The following is a 27,981-nucleotide window of genomic DNA, read 5'->3' on the forward strand; positions in this document are numbered from 1 at the left end:
GGAAATAGTCACTAAAGTTTTCTGAAGGCAAAAGAGACAAGATACATGGTCTAACAAATACAGAGATATTTGCAGCTCTTGTTCTTACGGCATCGAGTTGTTAGCCTTGAAACCTGTGGGACATGGTTTTTGTTTGTTTTGGATGCTGCTTTTAGTAAAACGGAGGAAGTCTCTATTTAGCTGTTTGCTTTTCAATGGTGCTCTTCTCCTCCCTCTTCTTTCACATTCTACAGCTGATGGGCTGTCCTGAGCCCATGCATTGTGGTTTCACTGCCATACTGGCTCCTGCAATTCCCTGGAAGCTCCTCTCCCTGTCAGCTGCACAGACAGGGCAGCATGCTTGGGCATAACGGTTGCCTTGAGCGGTGGTCATGGTCAAAGGAGGAAAATAATAAAAGCAGTACAAAAATGGTGACTGGAAAAGCTTGAGAGATGTTTCTGCCACTGTAAGAAATTAAATGGAAGGTGTCATGATTAAAGTATTTATTTTGTCTTTTATCAGTCAAGCAGTAGGCTGGGCTGAAGTAAATATTTACTTAGCTGTTTATTACATGCCTGTAGTTATATTACAGTTGGTCCTTACAATCAGTGCACCAAAATCACTGGTAGGAATATTTGTGTAGTAAACTGTATTTGTACTCATACAGTTAACGCAGACCAGGAAGTCAGAAGTAACTACATCCATTCCATGTCAGCTCATAGCACAGTTTAAAAGGTCTAATGAAGAATGAATCTTTAAATTCAGAAATCCCAGATTTTTATCAGTCCTAATAATATCAATGCTAAAAATAGTTTCTTTTTATCATATTTAATTAATTTAATAACATGTTTCTTTAGACAGAATAGGTAATCAGTCCTCAAGGATGTACACATTTGCACTGATGGTGTTAGATCCCAAGTCAGACACATTCGCTGGCAAAACTGTGGGTTTACTCTGAATACGTACATCTTATTTTCCTGAACATGGCAGGAGCAAGCAGCAGGCAGCTTCTATACCTGCAGTTCTCGAACTGTCTGGTCCCATATACTCCATGAACGTGTAAGACTTTATAGTTCTCTCTTTTTGCTACTTGCTGAATTGCTCGGTGAACTAACACCACTTACTAGAATGGCAGGAAATTACTGTGGCAAAAGAACAGTGATTTTTTTTTTTTTCTGCTAGGTTAGTGGTTTGAATCAATTTACCATGTGATCAGTTGCACAGCTGGGAACAAAACAAGTGGGAAGAGTGGAGAGAAGAGATGCTCCTTTCTTCTGATGTTGGTCTTTGTGATTTCATTAAGCTCAGCTGCATTGGCAAAACCATTCTCACTTTCATTATTGGGCTTCTGAACTGGTTTAATCAGGCCCCTCAACTACCACCTTTTAGCTGCTTATTCCTGTCCCTGTGTTACCCTCTGTGCTTTATCTAAATTGCCAGGGCAGCAGAACAAATGTGGCTGAAAACAAAACCCCTTTTCCCCGGTGTCTGTCCTGTGGGCAGGCAGGGCAGCTGGCTGAGCTGGCACTGTGGCCAGGCTCTGGGCTGGCTGTACGCCCTGCTCACCAGGCACGCTGCGGCAGCAGCCTGCAGCTGGTGCTGGCTGTAGGTCTGCTTCTGCCCAGGTTTTGCCTCGTATCTCTCATTGTCTAGGGACAGACATTTTGGCTATTTCTGGATACCGTGGTCTTCGTTGCATATTTAGCTTGGATGTGGAGCTTTGGTTTCAGGTATTGGTCAAAGAAAGGCTTGACTGCCATCGTTGTTGCAGTCTGCTGCGACTAAGTAGTTATCAGGTCATCATTAGTAATACCTTGAATGCTGCAGCCTAGACCACTGTGTCTGCATTGATTCATACTCATTTCTTTCTGTCCCAGCCAAATCTCCAGCATCTCTCCAAACCTATTTAGTGGAAGCCCTGTTCCCTCCCGAGCTCTAGTTAGGGGAATAAATACCTTTTTAAAACTCATTTACAAATCATTCACAGCCCCATGTTGCTCCTATTCAGTCCAGGTTGAAAAACTTTGTTCTGGAAAAGCTCATTTGCTTTCTAGTCACTTTTATCAAAGGGAAGGTGTCTTTCTGGAGGGCTTTGGAGTCTGAAACTGAGTGGGAACATACCAACCTTGAGCCTTGGTGTTCTGAAGGAAGAGTGGCCTCATACTGTGGTCATTACCGATCATGTTTGATTTTTGTATTGCACTGCCAACTAGTTTTCTTCACCTTGATGTGCTGCACAGTAGAGGAGCTGACGTAAAAAGATGCATGTCCAAGAGAAGAAAGTTACAGGTTTTGTGTAGACAATGAAAGTAATGACTTTCAGTTGGAGGAGGAGGAAATCAGAACAATCTGAAGGAAAAGGTAGGCCTAAGCAAGGAAAGCAGACTGTTGAAGCAAGTATGTTTTTGAAAGTAAACAATAAAGATAAATTAATTCCAGTGAGCAGAGTTCAGTGTATATAAAACAGTAATAATAAAACAGTGGAATAACTAAGCTGACATTTACTTGTGATTCCAACGTGTTCAATGCAAATGCTAAATTGGAGTAGTACAGAATATGTTCTCCTGTGCTCATGATCTAGACAGCAATGGTCTTGGTACAATATAACACACAGACAAGTACAGGCTTTGAATCTCTTCAGGTATTTTTGTCCCCCTTTTTGTGGCTTGGTACTGGAAAACTGTCTTCATATAATGAAAAAAAATAGTTCAAATGATGCAGTAACTGCCAGGAGAGAGACCCATGATCTTCCCGTGCTATCCTGGAAACTCCACTTCCTATGCAGGATGAGCCCTTTCAATAAGCAGAGTCTCCACACAGCACACCCACCATACAAGCAAGCCTCCCAACTCCACTGGAAGCAGAGCCAGCTCTTACAGAGGTGGCTTCCTGCCCCACCTCCAAGTTACTGTGGAAGGTGGAGGCACCTGGTGGGGTTCCCTAATGAGTTCCCACCCAAGGCTGGCCAGACCCTGGGTGAAAACCAACCAGGAGGGGCTGTCTTGCCTGTTTGTGGACATCACCCATACGCCAGCCCTCATTCAGGGCTGGGGGTTTAACCCCAGCACTTCATACTGTTAAACTGCAGCAAGAGCAAAGTAGGAGTATTCATTTGGTCTTGGCCTGGGACGTAGCACGGAAAGGCACTTCAAGATTAAGTGCAACTTCTTTTCCTGCTTCCTGAGTTTCTCAAGAGGATAGATGCATCAAGTGTAAATGAATTGGTCTAATCAATCTCTTCCAGTGTTAACACCTCCATGGCTCTATAAACAGCAGCAACAAATGGGAGTGCCAGTGCAAATAAAGTACCAGGGGCTGCCAGAGGTTTTATTTCTGGATCCCGTAGGTCTGCCCTGAGTATTGTTAGAAAGCGGGTGCCACCCACTGGCGCCACTGATGGGTGGCACGTAAGGGAGTGCGTAGGATCTTCTTGTAGACAGGGAACCAGTGTAGACATGGTTGCTGTGTCAAAGGTTTTTTTAATGGATCTTTGCAAGTGTCTGAGCAAGCTTTTGTAAAGTACAGGTTGCTGTGCGTGTGCTTGTGTGTGCCAATGCGTGCACATCATTTAAATGCATTTCTAGGGTGCATCTGTAGCAAGCAAAGCCATTAGCTGCTGTTAAGGCAGAGCTTGGACTGTTTGTGGCTCGGATTATACAACGTGACTGTTGGCTAATGGTCCTAAGTCTATTTGCCTGTGATGCCATCATGTCTGTTCCTGTGTGTCTTTCATAGCTGTGTGTATCTGAGAGTGAAGGAAGCTAGGACTGTTCCTCTTATGGTGATACCTGTGTATTTGTGTCTGTGTGTTATAGCCACATTAGGTTGACTTGGAGACCTTGCTTTCAGCATGTCCCTGAAAAGCATGGTGTTACTGCTGTATTATTGTTCCTTTGACCTGATTCCTCTTGTAGCCAGACCCTGAAACCAGATGAATTTGCAAGCATATTAAGAATCAAAGGAAATAAATACAAAGCAAACTTTTTGTGATACCTTCAAGTGCAAACGGATTCAATTTTCCTCTTTCTTTTGCCTCTGTACTACAACTGGTAAAACATAATCCCACACATTATTTTTAAGCATGGCAACAAACTCTGTTCAATATTTATATATTATTAACATTTGCCATTGAGATTAATTGCCTTGAACTTATAGCTGAAAATAAAGCCAGTACTTACAGGAGAAAAGTTGCGATGCCTATAAAATGTTCGAGATGTTACTGTTCGTGAAGCTGTTAGGTTTTTGGGAATGTTTCTAAGAAACAGTGCCAAAATGTACATGCCTTGCCTTTCTGTCAGTCATCACTATTCACCACATGGATTTTTGTAGTTTAGAAATAGTCGTTCCAGGTATTATGCTTCTGATCAGTTATAGCCTTGACAGCCTATAACTAATAGAGAGCCCTAATGACAAGACTTTTTCTTTGTGGAGCAATGGTATGAGTTGTGGCAGGGGCCATAATCTCTGTGCTCATGCTGGTGGTCTGTTAATTTGTTATGCTCCACAAGATGCCATTCTGGATCTAAGAAGTGTGTTAGTTGGAAGCATATTAGCTGTTCTTTAAATATAATTAAGCTCATGACTATGAATTCTTGTGCATATGCCAGCCTTGAGGCCTCGGGGTACCTGACTGCTTGTGACGCACTGTAGAACAAGCTCAATCTTAAATTCTCTCTAGTCATGCAATCTACGATTCATAGGATGTGGTAGTGGATGTCCTGTATCATTCTATAAGCCTTGAAGTCCCAGTGCTGCTGCTTCACACAAGCAGTGATCTTAAGGGGTAGAAAGTTCAATATTCAGCTCATTTGTTGCTTCCTAAGATATCCTGCTTCTAATAGATTTCATTAATATTCTTTGTGTCTGTGCAGGAGACAGAGGTTGGAGACTCACTTGCCGGTAACTGAAGATGGCAGGGGATGTGAAAAGATTCACACGCATGCTACTGGAGTGCAGCAGCAATGACAAGCTGTGTGGTAAGATTCACACGTTCCTTTAAGCAATAAGCTTTCACATACTGAGGAGAAGTCCAGCTTTACTGAAAAGTGGGCCAGACCCTTTCCTCCCCTCCACCTGCATCCCAGGCCACACAGAGGGATTTGACTGAGCTTTCCCTGTGTTGTGTCTGAGGGGAGAAACTTCTAAGGGGATGTAGCCTTTGCGGTAGGTTTCATCTCACATAATTTTAGCCATTTTAGAGTATTTCTGTGTTGATTGAGACATAGTCATTAAAGATTTCCTGCAGCTTCTGCAGGGACTAGTCTTGTGAAATTTTGATTTCATTATTTCCTTGGCCTCTTTGGGAACTGAAATGTGGTCTTAGCCTGAACAAAAATAGCACCACCTCCAAGTCTCAGGACATAAGAGAGTTAATTACTGCAACATCCTTGTCCAAACCTGGTGACCACACCCTGTGTTCTTTAAAATGCTCCCTATAATTTTGGTGGAAGGAGCCGGAGCTGTAATTGCATGAGTATTTGTGATGGCATAGCAGTATCCAGCTCATCCCATGTCTTTGCTATCCCTCTGCCAGGGCTGGTGATGGTTCACTGGTGGATGATGTTGACACATGGCTCTGCTTTGCCACTGTATTAGGGCATCTAAATAAGTGACCATGGTGTGAGAGTCCCAGTGTTTTCACACAGTTTAGATACTCGGCACCTTTGAAACATAGGGTGGCAGCACTAACAGTGTTCAGCTATTACTCCAAGGAGCAGAGGATAGACACACGTGCTTTTGGAGTTGAAAATTGCTGAAATTAGTTGCTACTGCTTTATTATTCAGAACTAATAATTTTTTATTAGTTATATCAGAACTGTGTTAGGTAGTGCTACTTATTCGTTGCTTTCCCATTTTCTTTTTCTGGTGATAGTTGTCCGTGAATATCAAACTGAAGTGATTGTTGTCCCAGTTCTCCTTGTGGGTTTTTTTGTCATTGTGCTAACTGTGATCCTTTGGCTCCACTGTCGAGGCTTGCGAGGAAAGCAGCAGCAGTCGTCGTCAGCTGGACACCAAGGTAAAAAAGTGCTTTTCAGGCGAAGGAAAGAGTGTTGGTTTCAGTGGCCAGAAGTTGATCCCCTTTCCCCATTCTCAAGCAACAGCCAAGCAATAGCTTTTATGAAGGGCCTGGGTGGTATTCAGCAGTCCAGTGAACCTTAGAAAAACTGGGAGCCCTGATTTACCACACTTGCAGTGGTAGTAATGGAATCCGTAGTAGAGATGAATCTGAGAGAGCCTCAAGCCACATACCATGTAGGTTGTTTAACGTACGTGGTAATGCCACTCAGGAGCTGCAGAGTGTGTTCATGTAACAGCCTTCTAGAGGCTACTGCAAGGAGAGTTTCACTGGGGTAATTACAAATGACAGTTGGTTTGGTGTAGATCACACCTAGTTAATCCATTTTCTATACTGTCATTTAAGGAATTTTAATTTCAGGCTGCTGTCTCCCGCTTCCCATGGAGACAACAGGAAATAGAACAGGGACTCACTGAGTTTTGTTGGTATTGGAGACACAGGTTGCTGTGTGGAAATGAAAATCCAGTTCTGAACTAATTACGGGTTTGTAGTGGGAAAAGACTCTTAAGAGAAATGATTGAGAACAAAGATAAGGAGTTTGAGGGAACACCCTCTGTGTGTCACTGTCATAACAACTGATAGCTGGTGATAAAAGAAAATGGTTATTGCTTCAGCACATGGAAATCAAGTACAAATGCATCTTATCTAGAAAGCTTACATATAGTGGGATCTCCAGTCTCATTCTGCCTTTTCATGAAATTGGGAGATAAATTCCTTCTCTTCAAGGGCCAGGATAAGCAAGGTACAGTAACAGTTCCCTACTTTGTCCTGATTTCCAAAACTGTATGGAGCAAAAATGATGAGGATAGAAGGGTGGGCATTGCCACCTACCACAGGAGTTCATCTGTCTGGTGTTATGCATCATGCATATTTGTTTTTGTCAGTGAATGACAAGAATCAGCAAGCTCAACAGAGAACTACTATATCCAGCTGAGTGAGACATCTGTGGAGAGCCTGCTAAATTCTGCATCCTTGACTCTGAAAGAACTGCAGATACCACGAGAGAAACTCTTACCAGGTACCTTGCAGCTGATAAAACATGGCCACTATGGGAGCATCTACAGAGCACAACTGGATACCGGGAGACCCGGGAAGGCTAAGACTGTAGTATTGAAAGCCTTAAAAGGTAAGGCACGTGGCCAGGGTCCACTCTGGTACAGGTAAACATTGGAGACATGATGCTGGGCAGAACTTGGCAGTCATTACTCAGCAAGAACAAGCTGTGTTCAATATCATGTTTGCGAGTCGGAGTGGTGTTTTGTTAAGAGTGTCTTGGTAGGACTAAAGAAGGTTGCTATTCATGCTGATTTTAAGCTATTCACCCTGTTCTTTACTGCTTCCATTTGTTGTTGTTGTGGTGGTTTTTTGTGTTTTGTTTTGTGTTTGGTTTTTGTTTTTGGTTTTTTTTTTTTTTTTTTTAGGTTTTGGGCTTTTTTTTTTGTTTAGTTTTTTGTTTTGTTTTTTTCTTTCAGACCTGGCTAGTCTCCAGGAAATAAAGGATTTCTTGGGAAGGATTAAATTCCATCAAAATCTTGGCCATCATGAGAACCTAGCTGAATTGGTTGGATGCTGTGTAGACCAGCTCCCACTTTATATGGTCATGGAAGATGTGTCTCTTGGTGACCTGTTGACATTTCTGTGGACATGCCGGAAGGTGAGTCAAAAGTGATCACAAAATATCTTCTTTCATTCCTTAGGTGCACATCTCTCCATAAGTCATAGTCCATAAGTCCTTGATGATTCTTGGAATCTCTCCATGCATCCCTCTGCATCAGTCTAAACTATTTCCATTCCCCAAAGAAGTTCTACACAAGTCTAAACTTGAATTAGTGGATGTCTTGATTGGTATAAGTTTGAAAAAGTGGATATACTTTTGTAAAGCTAAGTCTGAGTTTGCAGACCACTGGAGTTCCTTGCGGAGTATAGCAGATACTGGAACAACAGTGAGAGTTGGTACAGCTACCTGAATTTCTAAAAAGTTTTAAATAATGTCTCACTTCAGATGCTTTTAAGAAAGCAGAGCAGTTACAACACCAGGGAGGTCATTGAATGAGAACTGATTAAAAGATAGGGAACAGAGCATCAGAGTGAAAGGTTGGTACTTGTACTGGAGGGAGGTCAGCCCTCTAGGACCTGGTGCTGTTCATTGCATGTGTCAATAACCAAGCAAATGGAATGACAGTGAGGTGATGGTGGTTGCCAAACACATTGATTCCAGCCAGTAAAGGGAAGTGCTGACACTGAGGAACTGCAGAAGGATCTACTGAGACAGAGACTGCCCAATCAAAAAAAGATACTAAAATCAGCATAGTTAAAAATTAAATGATGCAAATGTAGACAAGCAACCTTGGCTTCACATATGTAATGATGGCCACATATCTGCCCATTGGTGATGAGGAGTAAAATTATAGGTAAAATTATGAAAACATACAGTCTGACAAAAATTTTAACTTGGGCCAAAAAACCTAAATATTATTAAGATTTGCATTATTAAGAAAGGCATAGAAACAAAACTCTACAGTGTCACTATATAAATACATAATTCTCCTACATCTGCATCACTAAATGTCAGAGAGATTGCTTGCTGTCTTGTTCTGCAGAAGGTCAAAGTGGTAGCAAATAAAGCTACTAAGTGCCATATTAAAAAGAAATAGAGGTGGTTTTTCATGAAGTAGGGAGCTGACTGATGGAATTCCTTGCCACTGACTCCTGTGGATACTGAAACTTTATATGGGTTCAAGACAAGACTGAATACATCCATGGAAGATAACCTTTCGAAGGTTGCTGAACATGTAAAGGAAGTCCTTGAATTTAAAATAATTTGGGGCCAGAAAATGACACAGGTAATAAAGCATTGTGTGCATCCCTTATTCTCTTCCTCTCATCTGGGCGTCCAGCTAGCGTCATTGTTACAGGCAGGGCAGTGAGAGATGTAGTTACATCACCCACCCCTGCACCCTTAAACTTCAGTGAATTTATGACCACCCGTGAAATTACTTGGGGGAGCATAAGATTGGATAGTGCTCATTTTATTAGATTAGGAGGACACATTCCATAGTACCCTACAGTTAATAGCATTTGTTTGAACCCAGGTCTGATCTTATGTCTCTAGGATGTAATGACAATGGATGGTATCCCCTATGACCTTACTGAGAGGCAAGTATATGAAGTTGGACAGCAGGTTGTGGCAGCTCTGGTAAGTCTGCTTACATTCGTTGCATTTTTTCTTTCTTGTTTGACTGTAACACAAGTCTTCATGGTGGCCTAAGTCTTCCTGGTCTAAGCACTGAGGATGTGCTTTGTTAAAACTGAGCCAGATATGCTTGCATGGTTTTGGTGAGCATACATCTCTGTTCCAGAGCATAGCAGGTTTATGCTTATTTTATAAATTTTCACTTAGTTTATGCCTGCCATAAAAACTCCTTAAAATATGAACACTTTAAAACTCCTTTTAAAATGTTCATAGTCTTTCTTTTCCAACTTTCCAGGTGTATCTTGAACAGAAGAAGCTGTTCCATGGTGACATTGGTGCCAGGAATGTTCTTCTTCATCACAACTTCACAGCTAAGCTCTGTGGTTTGGGTCTGGCCTACAAAACTCAGGTGTATGGTGCCAGCTCAGTCACACCAATTGCACCAGTCAAGTGGCAGGCACCAGAGCAGCTCCTGAAGAAACCCCCCAGCATCAAGGCAGATGTGTATGTTTTAATTTTTGGATTAGAAGTTCATCCATCTGTCAAGCCTATGTCATTCTTTCCTTCATGTATCATTCCTTGTCCTGAAGCTCACAATAAGGCATTTTATAGTCTCAGCATAGTCTTCCACTTCATACCTGCTCAGTTCTGAGGTCATGTCTAGTTGTTTGTACGTATTTAAGCTAGCTAGCTAGAATGGAAGCTTAACATTGCTTTGTTTTCTTGTCTTGCAGATGGTCTTTTGGAATTCTACTGTATGAAATGATTACATTAGGTAAGAAGATTTAATTATAATAAAGATGATGTAAGGAAGACTAAAAATCTCAAATTTTAGAGTGTAAAGTTGCCCCATTTAATAAGACATTCTGTTTCTTCTAACTTGCAAAGTCTTGACAGTTCCTTTTAGACTTTGTCAGTGTGAACTGTGGTAGGAAAAATGGATTTTGATGGGGAAGCAAGGCATTTTTATACAGAAGCTGCTATCTGCAACCTTGTAGTTTTTTTTGTGTTCTTCCAGGTGCTCCACCATATCCTGAGGTGCCACCTTCTGACATCTTATCTTACCTACAGAGACAGAACATTATGAAGCAGCCCTCAAGCTGCCGGCAAGCCATGTAAGCCACTTGCTTTATGGACAATTGAACTTGAGATCTGCAGAGCTAAATGGAAGTGAGGCATGCAAAACTAGATCTTACAGAAGATTCGGAGTCTAGACCATACAAAACCAGTAACCTGTTACCTGAGGAGACTTGTCCTTGTGTGTCTATCACATCTTCATACTGCATTCTGCTGCATGAAACCTTGATTGCCAAAACCTTTCTTTCTTGCCTTTGAAAACTGCTCGTTTCTGTTTCCCTGTTTGCCCTTGCATTTTGTTGCTTCGCTGCAAGGTGCTGGACTATTCTAATCTTTCACCTCCAAGTTGCAGAATTCTCCCTGAAATGAGCAAAGCATCCATGGAGAAGATCTAAGGCATTATATTTCCTTTTGCAAAGAGATAATTTCTTTCAATATTCAGAGTCTTCCATGATGCTGTTACAAAAGGGAATACTGAACAATCTTCTTCCCTTTTCCCATACTCACATCCTGAGAAACAACTGCCTGCCCCACATTATGATGTGGTTGCAAATTTCAGAGGGTCATTGGAGGAACTTAATGTGGAGCAGAAAACGAGGCGGTCTCTAGACATTTTAAATGAGGTGGCTGTAGTAAAACTGTGTGGGCATTTCTCACTCCCAGTGCTTCCCTACTTCTCCATCTTACAGGTATGGTATCATGAAGTCCTGCTGGCAGTGGAATGCAGCTAACCGGCCTTCTCCTGCAGACCTGATCCAGGCCCTACAAACAGCTATGAAGACCAGCAATGACCATGCAGTAGTGCAGGTGCCTGATCTAGTGGTGCCTGAACTCTACGCTCACGTTGCTGGTGTTGATGTGCACAGTCTAGTGACAGAATACACTATATTATGAAGGACCCTTTCACATGTTGGTAAAGGAGAAGTTTCTGAATTTTGCCCTTTCTAGACACTCTGCAGGCTCGGAATGAGGTGTGTATGTTGGGAGGGATCCCTTCATTTTTCAAACATTATATGTCCCTCCTCCATGCCAGAAACAACAAACTGTTCTTGTTATTATTATTAAATCAACCTGTTGCTATCATTCTGTCAGTGGTCATTTGGGAACAATGTGGGTTTAGGAAGCTGTAGAAAATGTAATGAGAAACTTGAGTTAAAGGAGTGTATTGGGTTTGCATGGCAAGGTTTTGGTAGCAGGGGGAGCTGCAGGGCTAGCTTCTGTGAGAAGATGCCAGAAGCTTCACCTATGTCCAACAGAGCCAGTTCCAGCCATCTCCAAGATGGGCCTCCCACTGACCAAACCTGAGCCCATCAGTGGCATTGGTCACACCCCTGTGATAATGTATTTAAGAAATGGTAAAAAGTGCTGCACGACAGCATCTTGGGGGAGAGTAGTGAGGGCATGTGAGAGAAACAGCCCTGCGGACTTCAAGGTCAGTAAAGAAGGAGAGGGAGGAGGTGCTCTGGATGCTGGAGCAGAAGTTCCCCTGTGGCCTATGGTGAAGACCATGGTGAGGTAGGCTGCCGTGCTGTAGCCCACGTTAATGGTGGAACAGATGCCCACCTGCAGCCCCTGGAGAACCCATGTTGGAGGAGGTGGATGTGCCCAAAGGAGGCTGTGACCTCCTTTGGCAATACCATACGTGGGTTGTTGCACTGGTGATTTCTATGAGGGCACGTGATTTGACTGTTCAGGTTCCGCGTGGGCTCGGGCTGGGCCGGTGCTGTGGCAGAAATGCTGGCAGTGCCTGTGCTAGGGCCTGGCCTGGGATGGCACAGGGGTTGACGTCCTGTTGGAAATACACCTGTATGTCTTCAGGAAAAGGGGCGTGTCACTTTAATCTAAAGAAGTGAGAGGCTTGTTGTTCAATATTTGTATTTTATAATATAAATTACATGAAGCTCATCTGAAAATACTTGGTCATTGATTTTAATGAACATGCAAATTTTTTAAAAGATCGGAGGGACTTGAAGTCGTGAAATTTTTTCCTTCATTTCTAAAGAAGCAAAATCAGACCATGAAATTTTCTCATCTGTCTTCTTTTGCTTGTAGTTTCTAAATTGACAATGTCTTTATTTTTCCTTTTTATTTAATTATTTTGGCACTTTGAGCAATAAAGGTTCTTGTAAAAAAAAAAAAAAAAAAAAAAGCATGTTAAAGGAGTAATTTTACTGTTCTGTTAGAAGTGCTCACTCAGTATCCCTTCATTTAGCATGACCCTTGTGTGTTTGAAGTCGAAGGACATAGTGACCCACAAAAGGCTAATTGCAGTCAATTGTATTCATTAGGTTCCAGTCTTTGATGTAGCTGAATCCCTGATCATTTCAGAACAAATTGGAGACTTGCAACATTCTATAAGGCCAAAATTAGGTGTGTTAGCTATGTAGGATGCCAGGCTGAAAATCAGTGTTGTGAAAAAAAGCTCAGCAATGGCTCTTCTGAAGGGGAGTATTTACCCTGAAGGGGAGTATTTACCCTGAAGGAAGTCTTCAGCCATCACTTATATATTAGACAAGTATAACTGTAAAAATGAGCATAGATTCCAATTTCCATCAGAATTTATTGGTCTTCTTTCATAGGCAGTATTATTTTTTTCTCTTTGAAATGCAAAATAACATGAACGGAATGGTTGTTTTTCCTGTATCACTTGAGTTTTGTAAGAAACTACGTTTCCATCCAGAAATAAAAGTGCTGTTAGTTCATACAGCACATACATCACCAAAATATACTGGAACATTGCAGACACCATTAAAGAGTGCTCAGTTAGCTTTTGGACTTTTCCTTACAGTGTTGGCTCATTGCCACCTTAACCATATCCATAACCACTGTTGGTGTAAATTGGGCTTGAAAAATTGAAACATCTTTTCAAAATGCTAAACCAGTAACATCCTTTTCTCTCTCCCTCACTTAAAAACAGGTTCAGAGCTACCTGATAAATTTAGGTCCAATTCGCAGTCACCAGTCAGCTGCTATTATTTTTTTTGGTGAATAAGCTATCTGTTAAACAAGATACAACCCCCCGCCCCCAACATTTGCTTGGTTCAAACCTTCCATTCAAGAATGGTGTATGATCAGTTTGCCATCACTGAAAGCATAAGCTTACTGCTTCTTTGAAACAAACTTTTTACTGCCTGTGTGGTGGTGCCCTAGGCTTGGGGTGTAAATGTACCATGTCTTCCATTGCAGATAGATTGATCTCCTCTGCTACCTGCCTTCTTCAGCCATTTGATCATCTTTTCAGTGAGCAGCTGAATTAGCACCAACAGCTCTCCTAAGGATGAGGAAGTTCTGTCTAGTGCAGGCAGGGAGAAAAAAAAAAGGTTATGGTCCAAAAAGTGACAACAGACAGGATGCAGATGCTAAATATTCACGGTGTGGTCTGGCTTCACCATGCTTGGAATTTCCTGAAACCACAGATGAGCCACTAGCTTTTTAAGAGTCTTTTTGAACTTTCTAGACCTCCGTAAATCTCTTTCCTGCTGCAATGGGCATGTAGAAGAGGATTCCTATTTAAACACACAGAATAGAGATACTGCAGTGCTCTTAACTTGCTCTTCTGTGATCACAGAATTATTTTTTTGGGGAGGGATGTGGTTTAGTCATGAGGATGTGAGAGTGCATTTGTTTATGCTTACCTGCTATAGCTTGTGCTTTTATTTATAGTAGATACTGCACCATCAAGAAATAAAAATTATTCACAAAAATGTCTTCCCCTGCCAACTCTCCAAGATACATAAAAGTGCCAGTTTTTTTCACATTAGTTAGTCTCATATTTATAGGATGCTTTAATGGCTCTTTCTTCCTACAGCAAAAAAAAAAAAGGAGTTGGCCTGATGTTCTATGTTTTCCTCTTGCCCTGGCTTTAAACAGGGTTCCTTCACTGTTACCTGCTTCTGCAAGGGGCACTTTACTGGTGTAGCTTAGTGTTTTGTGTTAGAGGTGTTGCTGTTCCTTTCTGGTGTCAGCATATCTTCACACAGAGCATGCCATACCTTAGCTCAGAAGTGACAAGCTCGCCCACCTCGCCAGCTTATTTCCAGTTTTTCACCAGCAGTTTAGACATGGTTACTTTCCTCTGCATATTTTGGTCTGTATTTGCCTCTGCTGGAGCAGCCCTTGCTGGCAGAGCTGCTCTCAGGTGGCATCCCAGTAGCGAGGACCAGTTGTGTGTCCAAATGTGTGTCAAAGAGCTCCTGGTGACAGGGTTACAGGTGCCTTTACCTCACAGGGGTTCGTGAAGGATGCTGGTGTGGTGTGTGACATAAGAAACAAGCAGCAACGTGACAGAACTCAGCCCCGTGCCCCAGGCTGCAGTGCTTGTCCTCATTCCTCCACAGGTGCTGCAGCTGGCTGCACGGCAGGACGGGCTGGTCCTACCACAATTTCCCTCTGGTAAACTGCTTTAAAACGAGGAATTAACACTGTGATGCAAGAGGAGGACTTGACTGTAAATCTTATTTTGCTTAGCTGCAACTGTTAATCACAGCAACTTCATACATAAAACAACTTCCTATGTAGTTGATTCATACATGTCAGGCAACAGTAGTGTCTGTGCTGTCTTTGAATATGCTTTGAGCTTTCAGATAAGCCCTGCCACTTTTCAACTGCTGGAAGAATTGAGATATTCCTGTTTCTCTTTCTGGGTTATCCCACATTCATACTGATTAATTGGAGCCTTTTCTAACAAACCCTTTGGGCCATTGGTGGGTTTCTACTCAGTGTTTAAAACTGATAATTCATATGCAAAACTTTAAATTGCTAGTTTGGTGATGTTAATGAAAATGTTTGTGGCTTAGAGCTTGCTATTCAGTAATTTTTTTTCCAAACGTTAATGAATGATGTCTTAGTCTTCATATTGTAAGTTGTTTCGGATAATAGTAATTTTATCTCAAATTCCATCTTTTGAGGAAATTATTTCTGTGCAGGATGGTGGATCTTGCTTTGGAGGAGATAGTTCTGGGAGGAATACAAAGAAGTTGTCCATGCAGCCAGGGATCAAGTTAGGAAAGCTAAAGCCCAGACAGAATTAAATCTGGCCAAGGACATCAAGGGTACCAAGAAAAACTTCTACAGGTATGTCAGTGGTAAAAGGAAGGATAGGGAAGGTGTGGGCCCTCTGCAGAAGGAAACTACATTGTCTCCTTTAAAGATGAAGCAAAAATTTCTGGACTCCATCTGTCCCAAGAGTCTCACAACTCATGTATCTTCCTTCTCATTTCCCTCTTGGCTTTGGTAAATGTTTATTACCCAGCAGTGGTGTTTCTCCAGTTCCTGTTGGAGGCACAGAATTAAAGTTCACCCTGGACTTGTTTCTGAGCTCCTAAGACTGAGCTCACAGATCATGAAGTGTGAGTGGGGACACTTAGCCTTCATTAACGAGTGAGTGGCTGGGTATGTGTTACTTAAGCTGAAAACTTCTCTTGTGCTGCTGTTTTACATAGCAGTGCTGGATGCTTTTGAGGTTAGAGATTGTGTTAGATTGTATTATAATTGTAGATTGTGTGTAACTGTTAGATTTCCTTCTATGTATTGCAAATACATGCCTCTACCATGGTATTTACAGGTGCTACCTTGTCAGACACTGAAGTGTGCATGAGGACGCTTCTTTACCCTCTGCTTCAATTGCAGTAACTCTTTCTGACTTTTGGAAATTTGGAGCAGAACTTTTTGGAATCTTGGTGAGAGGAAGCAGTGTTTAGTTGTGCCAGGCTTGAGCTGTAACACTACCAACAAGGTATGTCATGAAATATTTATAATCCTGTTTAGTTTGCAATGTAAACTGGTGCACAAGTCATGGAATGATTTCTGTTGAGACCCTGAATTTCAAGTTTTTCTTCTTGGAGCAGTTTTTGGTAGAAGTAAAGTTGGCAGCACCCAGGCTTTAAGAGCAAAAGAACTGTTAAGGAGTAAGTGAAGAGCACAGGTAGGGTTAAAGAAGTTGAGGTGGTGTTCACAGCAGAGGAAGAAGCTACTCTGTCTTCTTGCTGCCACAGAATGACCTTTGCCTACATCCAGTATCTTCCAAACTTAACAGGATCTGCTTCTCAGGAAGGTTGTTCACATGCTAGGTGATGTTAAGATGACAGGAAAAGACCAAGCCCTGTCATGCACCTTACTTCCTGCTCTCTGCCAGTCACTGCAGATTTATTCTCTCCCTATTTCTTCACTGATAGCACAATGCATGTTTGCTCAATGAGATACATTCCCCAGAGCCCTTCAGTGCACTACCTAGGGAGAATCTAATATGTCAGAACAGGACCTGGAAGAGCCCATCAGTGTAGCAGAGTCAAGAAAGTCAAGCTAAGATTATTTTGAATTTGCTAAAAAATCTGCAATTTTGAGCATGGCTGCCTGGTTTGAGACTGTGCGGAAAATGCCGTGTAGAGCAACACCTGCATTGGAATTGTTATTCATGTTAGTCTTTAACCAGCACGTTATAATGAAAAAGCTCTTAGTTCTTAGTTGTTAATATCTGGCTTCTTCATCTGTTGGTGCTAGCACATGTTAGAGTGTTTTGTCTTCAGGGCAACATTTGCTGTGATATGACTGTCTCCTCCAGGAGTATTCAGAGTAGGAAGAGATGCTAGTGTGATTCGTATTAATTAAATCAAATTTTGTTTGCAGGAGCTGCTGAATACAAACATGATAACTACCTCTTCAGTGAGAGGAGCTGTATGTTTCTTCTGACTCAAGGCACTTGTAGAGTTCTGTGGGTACAGTACAGCCATGGGATTACTCGGGGAGCAGCAGCTCACGGCAAAGGTAAGGACACAAGTGTTTGGAAGAGCTGTCTTCTGTGGAAGCCTATGAACTATATCAGAAGAAATCAAATCAGAAAAATAATCCCCTGATAGTTTACTTTTTGCCAGGCACCACACTATTATTCCAGTGTAGGTTATCTTGTTGCCTGTAACATAGCCTGCTTTTCACTTCAGGTGTATGGTTGCCAAGTTACCTCACACTGGCCAAAGCACTTGTCCGCGCTGGGATCCTGCCCTGTAACTGGGGTTCCTGGTCATGGTGCCAGGCAGGACTGCTGGATGACAGGCACACTGGAAGCAAGTCTGGATTGTTGTTATGGATGACATAATGAGCACCAAATTTATCTTTTCAGTCATGCAGAAGCTGGGACCTGAAATGAGGCACCATTTGGGAAAACAAGGGGGTTGTGATGCCTGGGGATTTTTTCCTGCCCAGGCTTGTCATTCAGATTGGCACAGTGTTAGCATGCATACTGAGATACTCCAGATGGTCTGTTTGTGGCCTGCAGGCATTTGTTGTTTTGGTGGAATTGGCATTGCTTAGTGTTTGTCTTCTATCTGACAGCAGCAAGATGTGTGGCCAATACTCCTGCAACAGTAGGTTACAGTGGTTCAGGCATGATGACCAGAGCTCTAGTCTTGCAGCACCAGTTGCCCATCTCTGACCTTCACTTATATCTTCTTTTTTTTTTTTTCCCTCCAGAGAACAGGTCCAAGAAAAGGTAAGGGATAAAATAGTGAGAGGGTTGCTTTGCTGCACTTAGGACTTGGAGTTTTGTGGCTTGCTATCGAAGGTATGTTCTGTGACCAACCATGAATATATGATATTCTCGTTTGTGTCTTTCTGTGGACACATACCCAAAATCCTAATGCTCATGTTAATGGTAGGCAGAGGATGCCTGTGGTTAGTACAGTTCATCACCAAAACAAATATGAGAGGAAAGAAAATCCTAAAATGAGAGGCAGAAAATCATGAGAAGACAGACACAGAATTTCGCATCAAGGTCAACATTGACATACCTTCTGCTAGCAGCTGTCTTGTGAGCACATTTTGAAAATTCATGACTACCAGCAGTTTTTCCATCCCACACATGTGCATGGAGCCTTGAAAACGCTTGTAAATGACTTGCAGGTCATGATGATTTATGCAAAATGCAGATGTTCAAAACTTGAGTATAGTTAGAAGCTTCTCTGGAAGATTTTGGAATTGATAACAGTATCTCAAAATAAGCTGAGGCTTGGAGCCAGTAGGCATCATAACTCTGAAAACAGTCATGATCAGGACAATGTTTATTCACTGTGTTGCACTTCAGTATTTATTTAAGTTGCAGAGTGCCAAGGGAGGTTCCTGCATGATGCCCTGTTGTTTTCTGTCCAGCCTGGAGCACATATTGCATGCCAGACAGGAAATGATAACAGAGCCCTCACCAGGTGTATTTTACTTACATATATGTAACAACACTAATATGTTTTTATATAGTCTGGAGAAGAGAAGGCTCCAAGGTGACCTTATTGTGGCCTTCCAGTATCTTAGGGGGGCTACAAGAAAGCTGGGGAGGGACTTTTTAGGCTATCGAGTAACAACAGAACTAGGGGGAATGGGGCAAAGCTGGCAGTGGGCAGATTCAGGCTGGATGTGAGGAAGAAGTTCTTCACCATGAGAGTGGTGAGACCCTGGAATGGGTTGCCCAGGGAGGGGGTTGAGGCCCCATCCCTGGGGGTCTTTAAGGCCAGGCTGGATGAGGCTCTGGGCAGCCTGATCTAGTGGGAGGTGTCCCTGCTCATGGCAGAGGGGTTGGAACTGGGGGATCCTTGTGGTCCCTTCCAACCCTGACAGATTCTGATCTGTTTTAGCAGAGGACTTTAGAGCCCTAATGGCTCAATGGTTGGACTTGATGATCTTGGAGGTCCCTTCCAACCTAAAGGATTCTATGATTCTATGATTTAGTGGAGGCAGCTACATGCGAATTCTGATCTTTAATCCAAACTCAATGTTTCAGAACCAATAAAGAAGACCTAGGTGTTGGATTTCCTAGCATAGGAGCCAGGCTGCCAGAGCACAACTCGCTCCCTTTCCTGCTCTCCCAGATGAACGCTGAACCTGGGTAATTTTGTGTTTCAGCTTCTATTGTAACAGAGACAACACTGCAAAAATGTATTATGGAAACTTCACAACAAGCTCAATTATTAACCAGCAGAAGACACCTGCTGAAATACCAACAAGGGCAACACCTGCCAGCCTGGGAACAAGGGCTGAGAACCAGAAGCGTCCTTAAGAAGCTCAGCTGGCATCTTTGAAGTGCAGCTGGACACCTAGAAAGCAGAGACAGCCTGAGATAATATTGATAAGCACAAAACCAAGGACTGTAGCAGCAAGTTGTTATCTGGAAAGGTGAAAAATAGTCTGGCAAAAGAGGAAAACACCCTGAGAAACTAAGAATTGGCAACTGCCGTTGATGGTTCTAGCTGCAGGAATGGGAAAACAGTCTGGAAAAATAAACACCAGTCAGGAAAAATAAAAACCAGTCAGGAAAAATGAAAACCAGCCTGAGAGAATAGAAAACATCATCATCTATTGGCCATCCCATGTGAAAAATAGACATTAGCTGCCTCTATTGACTGCTCCAGGGGGCAGTATCCTGCACTCATTTACATCCCTATGATATAGAAATCATTTATTTCTACAAAAAATGGAGCCTTTGTCTCTGCAAATTTCCCGTGCTGCACAAACTTTCCCTTTTCCTAAGCAGACTGAACTCCCTGCGTGAAGGTTTCCGTGAGATCGCCTGGACAAGTTACTGGGCCCTGGTAAACTCCCATCTCCATGACCTGGGTCATCTCTGAAATGAGCCTGTCTGTTATTTTATTTGGCCCACTTCTGGGTGTCCATTTGATTTGGTCCCACTTGTGGGATGGGTTTGGCCTCCCACTTCTGGGATTAATTTGGCACACTTCATCCGGTCACATTATGAACATGTCTTTATATGCATGCCAATAGTCTACCATAATGATATTTGCTGTTACGTTATTTATAAGTTTGCTTTACTAATTACACATTTGTAGTAACTTGGCATATTATGTATATACTTGACTGCTGCTATGCTACTGATTGTTGATATTAATTTGTAATAGCTTGATATATATATTCATTTTATTGATCATAGTTATACTTGCTAGTGGTGATTTGTAGTGATCTGCAGTACAGTAGAGAAATTTAGAGGACAAACTGCTGTGTGCTTTTCTGTTACAGAATCCTATGAACCCATGTTCACTACTCTCTGCCTACCCACAGGCCGGGTAACCCTTCATGTTACAACACTGATTGATGTCAGAAGTGAGATTCTGTGAAATACAGCAATACAGAGGTCATGGATGCTTGGGACGAGGCAGTAGAAAGACAGTGAAGAGGCAAGAAGGTAAGGGATGGAAAACACGGAGGTGGCATGAGAGTTAAGTAGCTAGGAATTGTTTTAATTGTGAAACGCTGTGAGCAGAATTTTAGAGGTGACAGGAAAGTCACCTGCTTTCTGCAAAGGCAGGTAAGGGTCCTTCATAGGGCTTTTCACAGGAGCATTAGCAGCCACAGGCACTTTAAAGCCACAAGTCAGCAAGCTCAAAATACTTTATAGTGAGATAGAGTAGCTGCCCTTGAATCTCTCATCGTCATAAGAGCCAATTACTCTGACAATTAGAAACTAACCTCAGATCTCTGGCTTTACAGTAGCCAGAGCAAGAGCATACAAGCCCAGTCTCAGGGAGTGGGACTGCTGAAAGAGCATATTTACTGAAAACTGATAATGAAGAGGATAATTTTGATTCTGAGAGCAGGTCTTCCACTTCATTACCTAAGCAGCATACAGGGAAGACAGCCTCCTTGTACCCTGTCATGAAAACCTCCATGGTACAGTTCCCCTCTCCAGCCAGAGACAGAGGCACTGCCCCACCTCAGGTCATGACAACCACTACAAATGTTAATGCAGAACACCTAAGGCAGATGTCCTTAGAGTACTGCAAAAAGCTGAATGAGGATTGGATAGGAATATTCCTGCTTTCCCAATCCTCCGTCTGGGAAACAAAGAAATTCCTATTTCCAGCCCAGGGAGTTCTGCTGATCTGACCCAAGGGGACAGAATTTTTTAAATTAATACTAGTAAAAGACCTTTTATAACATTGAAGTAATGGATTTATATTCTGTCTCTTTTCTCATGCATATGGAAGCCTTGATATCAATGACTGAAGCTGAGGATTCCCCTGGATTAATTCAGAAAACTTTGAGAAAGTCTTTCTGTAACAGGGATTGCTGAAAAAAAGACAGGAGCTCCCTCTGGCCAGGATAAAATTTAATTTGCCCCGTGGAAGAATACTGAGACCTCTAGTGATGGTAGGACCCTTATGTATATAAGTTTGGATGTATTAAAATCTCAGACTATTAAGACTCCTTTAGGCACTTGGGTGCCAGACCATCAAACTCTTATTTCTGTAATTTCTATGGATGAAATAACAGCAGGAGGGCCTACTACTTTTCTGTTAGAGGCTGCACCTAATTTACCTAAAAGTACCTTAGTCCATGTACAACAAAGTTGTATTCACCCTGAAGCCTCAAAAGGTGTAACTGCTTTCATTTAGGGTTTAGATAGATGGGGTAATTTTCAGAAAATTCATTCCCCATATCACTCCCCTGTGTGGCCTGTCCACAAGCCTAACAACGTCTGGTGTTTGATGATGAATTATTATAAACTGAATAAAAACAATGCATGAATTAAATTAAAAGAAGCCCTTACATCCTACTCACAGTCCCCTCACCCTCATACCCAGGCACAGGGTATGATGTCATCTCACTCCTAGTGATCCATAGGTGGTCATAGCCCAGGGAGTGCTGTGATCTGAAGAGCCAGAAAGCCAACCTGTTTATAAGGGGGAGATTACTAAACAGAAGAAGATACCTGCTGAAATAGGATCAGATACAATGCCTGCTGAAGAAGCATCCTTGAGAAGTACAGCTGGCATCTTTGAAGAGTAACTGTCTACTTAGGAACTGGAGACAGCTTCAGATACCACTGACAAACAAAAGAGTGAAAGAAATAATACTAATACTAATATTTTTTTTTAAATGGACTGAGAGAACAGAAAACATCATCACCTATTGACTGCCCAAAGTGAAAAATAGAAGTTAGCTGCCTCTATTGGCTACTCCACATGGTGGTGTCCTACACCCATTTGCATCTCTATCATATAAAAATCACAAGGTCCTTGTGGACCTCTTGTGAGACCCCACCTCAAATACTGCATCCAGTTCTGGTGTCCTCACCATAAAAGGGACATAGATCTGTTAGAACGAGTACAGAGGAAGGCCACAAAGTTGATCCAGGGGCTGGAGCATCTCTGCTATGAGGATAGGCTGAGGAGTGCCCTCATTTTGGGATTGTTCTGCCTGGAGAAGACAAGACTCTGGGGCGATCCTATAGCTGCCTTCCAGGACCTGAAGGGAAGCTACAGGAAGGCTGGAGAGGGACTTTTCACAAGAGTGTCTAACAACAGGCCAAGGGGAAATAGTTTTAAACTGAAGGAGAGTTGGTTTAGACTGGATCTTAGGAAGAAGTTTTTCAGTATGAGGGTGGAGAGACTCTGGACTAGATTGCCCAGAGGGGTTGTGGGTGCCCCTCTCTGGAGGTGTTTGAGGCCAGGTTGGGTGAGGCCTTGAGCAACCTGGTCTGGTTGAGAGGTGTCCCTGCCCATGGCTGGAGGTTGGGTTAGATGATCTCTAGGGTCCCTTCCAACCAAAGCCGTTCTATGAGTCTATGAAATGTGGTATCAGGAGATTTTAAGGATGCTATTCTGAGGCCACATCCACATCACAAAGAGTTCCTCTGTTTGGATGCTTCTAAGAGCAAATGTTGTGATAGCATTTCCTTTTGGAGAAATCATTTGTCATTTTTACTGAACTGGAAGTTCAGCACCGCTCAAGGAGTGGAGATGGTGAATGTGCAGAGGAGAACAGTGCATGTAGATTCTCAAACTTTGCCGAAAATTGTTCGCCTACAATTTGCTTTAGCTTGCCATAGCTCTGAAACAAGTTTACAATTGTGAAATAAAAGAAATAGTAACTGATGGGAGGAAGGACAGGGCATTGATTCTAGTAATTATTCTGTCTCTTCAGCCTGCTTTTGAGATATATACAAATATGTTATTAATTTCTGTGAAATGAGTAAATAACACATTAATATTTAATGGTGTCCTGGTTGGAGTTAGAATTAATTCTGTTTAGTGATTTTAATTTTCAGCTAAGCCAGATATTGCTAAAGACCAGGAAAAGATGCAAAGAATCCTACAGAACATGAACTTGCAAAAATAACTAATTGAGATGGGAATCATAATAGTGTGTTATTATGCCTTTCAATGGAAATGCTTAGGAAAAAACTCAAGGCACTTAATGTATACCAAAACACTTGAAAAGGAACATTGTACCATTAAATGGAGCTGTAAATAAACTAATTTCTAATAGAGACTTGTTCAAGCAAAATTAGCCTCTCAAAGCAATATACTAAGTCTAAAACATTGTATTTGGTTTGAGATTTCCTAATATCAGTTCCAAATTACATTTTACACTAGTTAGAAAAATTAGTCAACAGGATAAAAGCAGTAACTTAAATATGATTTAACAAAATGTGCAAATTTCTGCTATTTTCATATTTTTCTACTCCTCATTACCTGCTCCTCCTACCACTTAAGCTGCTGTGAAATTTCAGGTCACAGACTAAAAGCCGTTGACTGGAAAATGACTGGAAAACAAAACTTTATTTCTGCAGATTCCTCAGTGCAGCAAGAAAAGAAATTATATATCTGAACCTCAGCAAATCACAAGATATGTTTTAATAAGAAATGCTGTTTTAATTTACAGAATCACAGAGTGCCAGACCTTGCAGTTCTTAGTGCTTTGAACCAACTGCTTGTCAACAGTAATTAACTAACAGTAAGTAATTTATTTTAAATAAATTTCCATTTAAACATAATATTTCTGCAGACTTTTATTTTTAATTAATTTATTTTCATTTATCTTCATCTGGTTCATCAAAAAGCTAAAATAATTTCCTTTTAATTTTTTTTATTACTCCTTGACTGAAGTCCTGTTGGCTGTCTTCATATAGTGTATATGGGAGACTCAGACCAGCTAATTATTTCTGTTGTTCTTTTTCTTTTTTTTTTTCAAAACTACAAAGAAATAAGATAATTACAAAATCTATTAATATCTCCTTGTACAAAAAATAAATGGAAAAATATTTACTAATTATGCACAGGTTTGGCAGGAGAGATTCCCAAGTATTTTGATGTAAATGTAAATTTTTATTTAGCTAAAAAAAATGTTACGGTCTCCAGGAGGAAAAAAAAGAGTTGCTTAGAACAGTCTTTTAACATAAAGGAAACCTGAATTTGATCAAATTACTTGTTCATATGTTGGAGGAGGAGAGATAATTTAAGCTGGTGTGTATAGACAAGGCAAGATACTATCATTGCCTCTGTAAAACTTTACCAGTCTCAGTGCCATGAAGTTAGCCTAGAGCGGAAACTTGCCTCTGCTTTTGAGTGCAGTGTGCTCTCATAGAATCCAAATTGAAAGTCTTCAGTAGTGCCAATGAAAACAGAATTAAGCATCTGATATTTTTTCTTCCAGTGTAACTCTTCTAAGTCTCCTTTGGTGCTCTTTCTGGTCCGTTAGAGACTTACTGCTGCTTCTTGGTCCAGAGGCATTGGTTAGTTATTGTCACCTAGCTGGAAGGATAAGGCTATTCTTTACACTGAACTGCAGGAAATTTAAGTTTTGGTTACAGCCTCTAAACTTCATAGCAGTGAATCCTACTTACTGTTGTGGTCTTGGGTCCTGCACTAACACTGCAGAATCTGTCCCATCGGATGACTTCACAATCCCTGTTCTACACTTCAGAGGTTCACAACTCCAGCATCCCATCAGGTGGACAAAGAAATATCTCACATAAACAGTGGTTATTTGATTTCTTTAACCCAAACATGAATTTTAATAGAAAATGCTTATGATAACAATTGTCTGAAAGTGGAAAACAGGGATATCTGGAATGTTTCTGGCTTACACTGGGTTAGAGTAGTTCACCCTGTCTCTTTTTCTGTACTTTTTAAGGGGCGGTACAAAATGCTTCAGAAAACACACTCCCCAGACTGTAGTCAGTATATCTAATTTTTCTCTGTTGTTTCATTATATAATTTAGCCTTCCCTTTTCTGCCTTTAAAACTCCCACACTACTCATGGCTTACATCTTTCATGTTTCCAATAAAAATCTATGCTATTTGGAGACAGAAAATAATTTTCTAACTAAGCTTATGAATAATAGTAGATTATCTTCAGTATTTCTGAAAGTGGATTAGTCTATGAAAGTGTTGACCCAGTTCTAGGAGACAGAATCCTTCCCCCTCCCTTCCTGTTTCAGAGACCTGATTTGTCCTGTACCTAGCTAATCTATGATTGTTTTCTGCAACTCAAAGAACAGCTGCCTTTCCATAAGTAGGATGACCGATTTAGTATCAGTCTCTGTAGATTGCTTTGAGATCCTTTGGAAATGGAGGCTAGGCTTGTCACGTGGTGAAAGTTGCCCAAAGTTATCAATCAGAAAAAATGAGACCTGAACTGCTTTGCCAGCTTGAACACCAGATGATTCTGATGTGCACTGAGGAAAGCAAGGAAAGCACAAATAGCTGTTATAGGGAAGGCTCACCAAGGCTCTGAGCTACATCTGCCCTGTTCCAGATGATTCAGGTATACAACAGAAAGAAACGTGAAGCACAGAGGAACTTCTAACAACTTTACATCCTTGTAATATATTAGTGATCCCAGAAAAGACCACTAATTGGCTTAACACATGGTGAAAGCTAAAGGAGCTTGGCATGATATGAAAATGAGGTAATTGGTGACTTCCTGGCTGTCTCAGGCAGCAATAGATAGTGACAACCATTGTGGCTGAGGGAAGGAACCGCGTCCGCAGACGTACGGTGCCTTTTTATTTAGACAACCACAGATGCATATAGCCATGTAGTTTCAAAAACATTAAGATTTCTTTCTGCTTAGTCATGTGTCTATGTCTTTAAAAAAACTACAAAACAAAGTATTACTGGAAATCTGTGGCTACAGTGTTGCATTTATTTAATAATTTTCAAGAGTGAGTCTAAATTCTTTCAAAATTACATTTAGGCTTCTAAATAAAAGAAATTTGCAATTTCTTTGAAAACAATAAATTTTTTTTTGCAAATTTTATGAAACATCTTCATAATAAAATAGAACAGCAGATACAAAACACTTATAAGTTGCCAGAAAATCCAACAAAATGCAAATGACAAGAAGAAAATGCACCTTGTTTTTTCCAGGGTTGCAATGTGATTTGTTTTTTGTTCCAGAGAAAGAAGGCACTGATAAATGTATCAATGAGCTTTGACCAGAGCTGTTGCTCAAAGACAATTCAGCAGTGTTTTCTTGGCAGTGTGTCAGGAGTAGGAGCCACCTTTTTGTGCTGGTTCTGGCAACGAAATCAACGAAAGCGTTTCCAGTCTGCACATGGCAGAACATCAAAAGGTTTCAATCCTGTGTACCCAAAGATGATTAACTGTTTCTTTCATTAGTGAAAGATAATAAGAATAGACAGAATCCACACTTCAATTTTTACTGTGTAATGAGTTATTAGAGGTGCTAGAGAGCAGAGGGACAAGGCTTTTTTCTTCTCTGCCTCTGACTTGTTTCATGGCCTTGAGGCAAGCCACTCCACAGGTCTGTGCCCCAGCTTCCCCAGTAGCAGGATGGAGACAGTAAGAGCTACCCCACTGGGCTGCTGTGAGGCTGAATACATCACTATTTCTGAAAGGACTGAGACTGTCATACAGGACTTAGATAAGTGTGAAGTATTAAGATGCAAACTAATGAAATAAACCAGACCTGTCACTGCCCCTTTTCTGTTGTATGCCCCTTGGAAAAAATGAACTGTGAGTGAGACCTTGTCAGGGTTTAAGCCCAGCCAGCAACAAAGCACTAAGCAGCTGCTGGCTCCCTCCTAACTCCTCCCACCCCCCATGGGATCGGGAGGTGAAAATACAACAGAAAGCTGTAGGGTTGAGGCAGAGCACAGGGAGGGCTCCTTCCCCAGTTATGGTTGTGGATAAAAACCAAGCTCGACTTGGGGAAACAAAATCAATTTAATGTAAAAAACAAAGCCACCACAAATTTACTAATTGAAGCAGAGTAGGACAGTGATAAACACAGCTGGGTCTTAAAAATACCTTACCCCCACCCCTTTCTTCTTCCAAGGTTCAGCTCTGCTCCTGGTTCTCTACCTCCTCCTTCCAAGCAGCACAGGGGGTGGCGAAGGGGCGTTGAGGTCAGTCTGTCCCATGTTGTTTCTGCTGCTCCTTCCTCCTCAGGGGGAAAACTTCCCCCATGCTGCAGTGTGGCATCCCTCCCATGGGAGCTCCCATGAACTTCTTCTACCAGTGTGGGTCCCCTCTGCATGTCTCAGTCCTCACAGCAACAGACTGCTCCAGCATGGGCCTCCCTCAGAGTCATGGACTTCTTAGGGATCAGTCCCCTGCTCCAGTGTGGGAGCCTCCACAGATGGGGTTCTGCTCCCCTGCTGCTCTCTAACGCCTGCAGGGGTTCAGCCTGCCATCTCACCACAGGCTGAAGGGGAACAGCTGCTCTGGCATGCCTCTCCTCCTCCCTTCCTCAGTGACCTTGGTTGTCTCTCTCTAGTCTCACTCTTCTCCCAAACAACAGGAGTCCCTGAAGAAAGGAGAATGCCCGACAGGTTTTCTCCTCTTACATAGGTTGTCACGGAGGCACTGATTTGCTTAGCCTTGGCCAGAGGCAGGTCTGACCTGGAGCTGG

At 41.9% G+C, this 27,981-nt stretch overlaps 1 protein-coding gene across 2 annotated transcripts; it reads left to right on the top strand.

The window, feature by feature from the left end:
• Positions 1-4,889: 4,889 nt before the first annotated feature.
• On the top strand, positions 4,890-11,220 carry STYK1 (serine/threonine/tyrosine kinase 1). 2 transcript variants are annotated; one of them, XM_008947580.1, is made up of 9 exons: positions 4,890-4,956; positions 5,853-6,033; positions 6,962-7,182; positions 7,529-7,710; positions 9,169-9,252; positions 9,545-9,753; positions 9,984-10,024; positions 10,268-10,364; positions 11,016-11,220. In XM_008947580.1, exons 1-9 carry the CDS (start codon positions 4,890-4,892, stop codon positions 11,218-11,220), a joined length of 1,287 nt encoding a protein of 428 aa, XP_008945828.1. The 2 variants fall into 2 exon arrangements, with proteins under 2 accessions (XP_008945828.1, XP_008945827.1); XM_008947579.1 differs by having other exon boundaries at positions 5,853-6,029; positions 6,958-7,182.
• Positions 11,221-27,981: the final 16,761 nt, after the last annotated feature.

The sequence above is a fragment of the Merops nubicus genome, unplaced genomic scaffold, assembly GCF_000691845.1.
Source record: "Merops nubicus isolate BGI_N331 unplaced genomic scaffold, ASM69184v1 scaffold5199, whole genome shotgun sequence".
Lineage (NCBI taxonomy): Eukaryota > Metazoa > Chordata > Aves > Coraciiformes > Meropidae > Merops > Merops nubicus.

Excerpts from the sequence above, each read along its gene's own strand:
- STYK1 (XM_008947580.1), top strand. The coding sequence starts at position 4,890 with ATGGCAGGGGATGTGAAAAGATTCACACGCATGCTACTGGAGTGCAGC. Across the intron at positions 4,957-5,852 it reads CAGCAATGACAAGCTGTGTG|TTGTCCGTGAATATCAAACT; the intron begins GTAAGATTCACA and ends TTCTGGTGATAG. Across the intron at positions 7,711-9,168 it reads TTCTGTGGACATGCCGGAAG|GATGTAATGACAATGGATGG; the intron begins GTGAGTCAAAAG and ends TTATGTCTCTAG.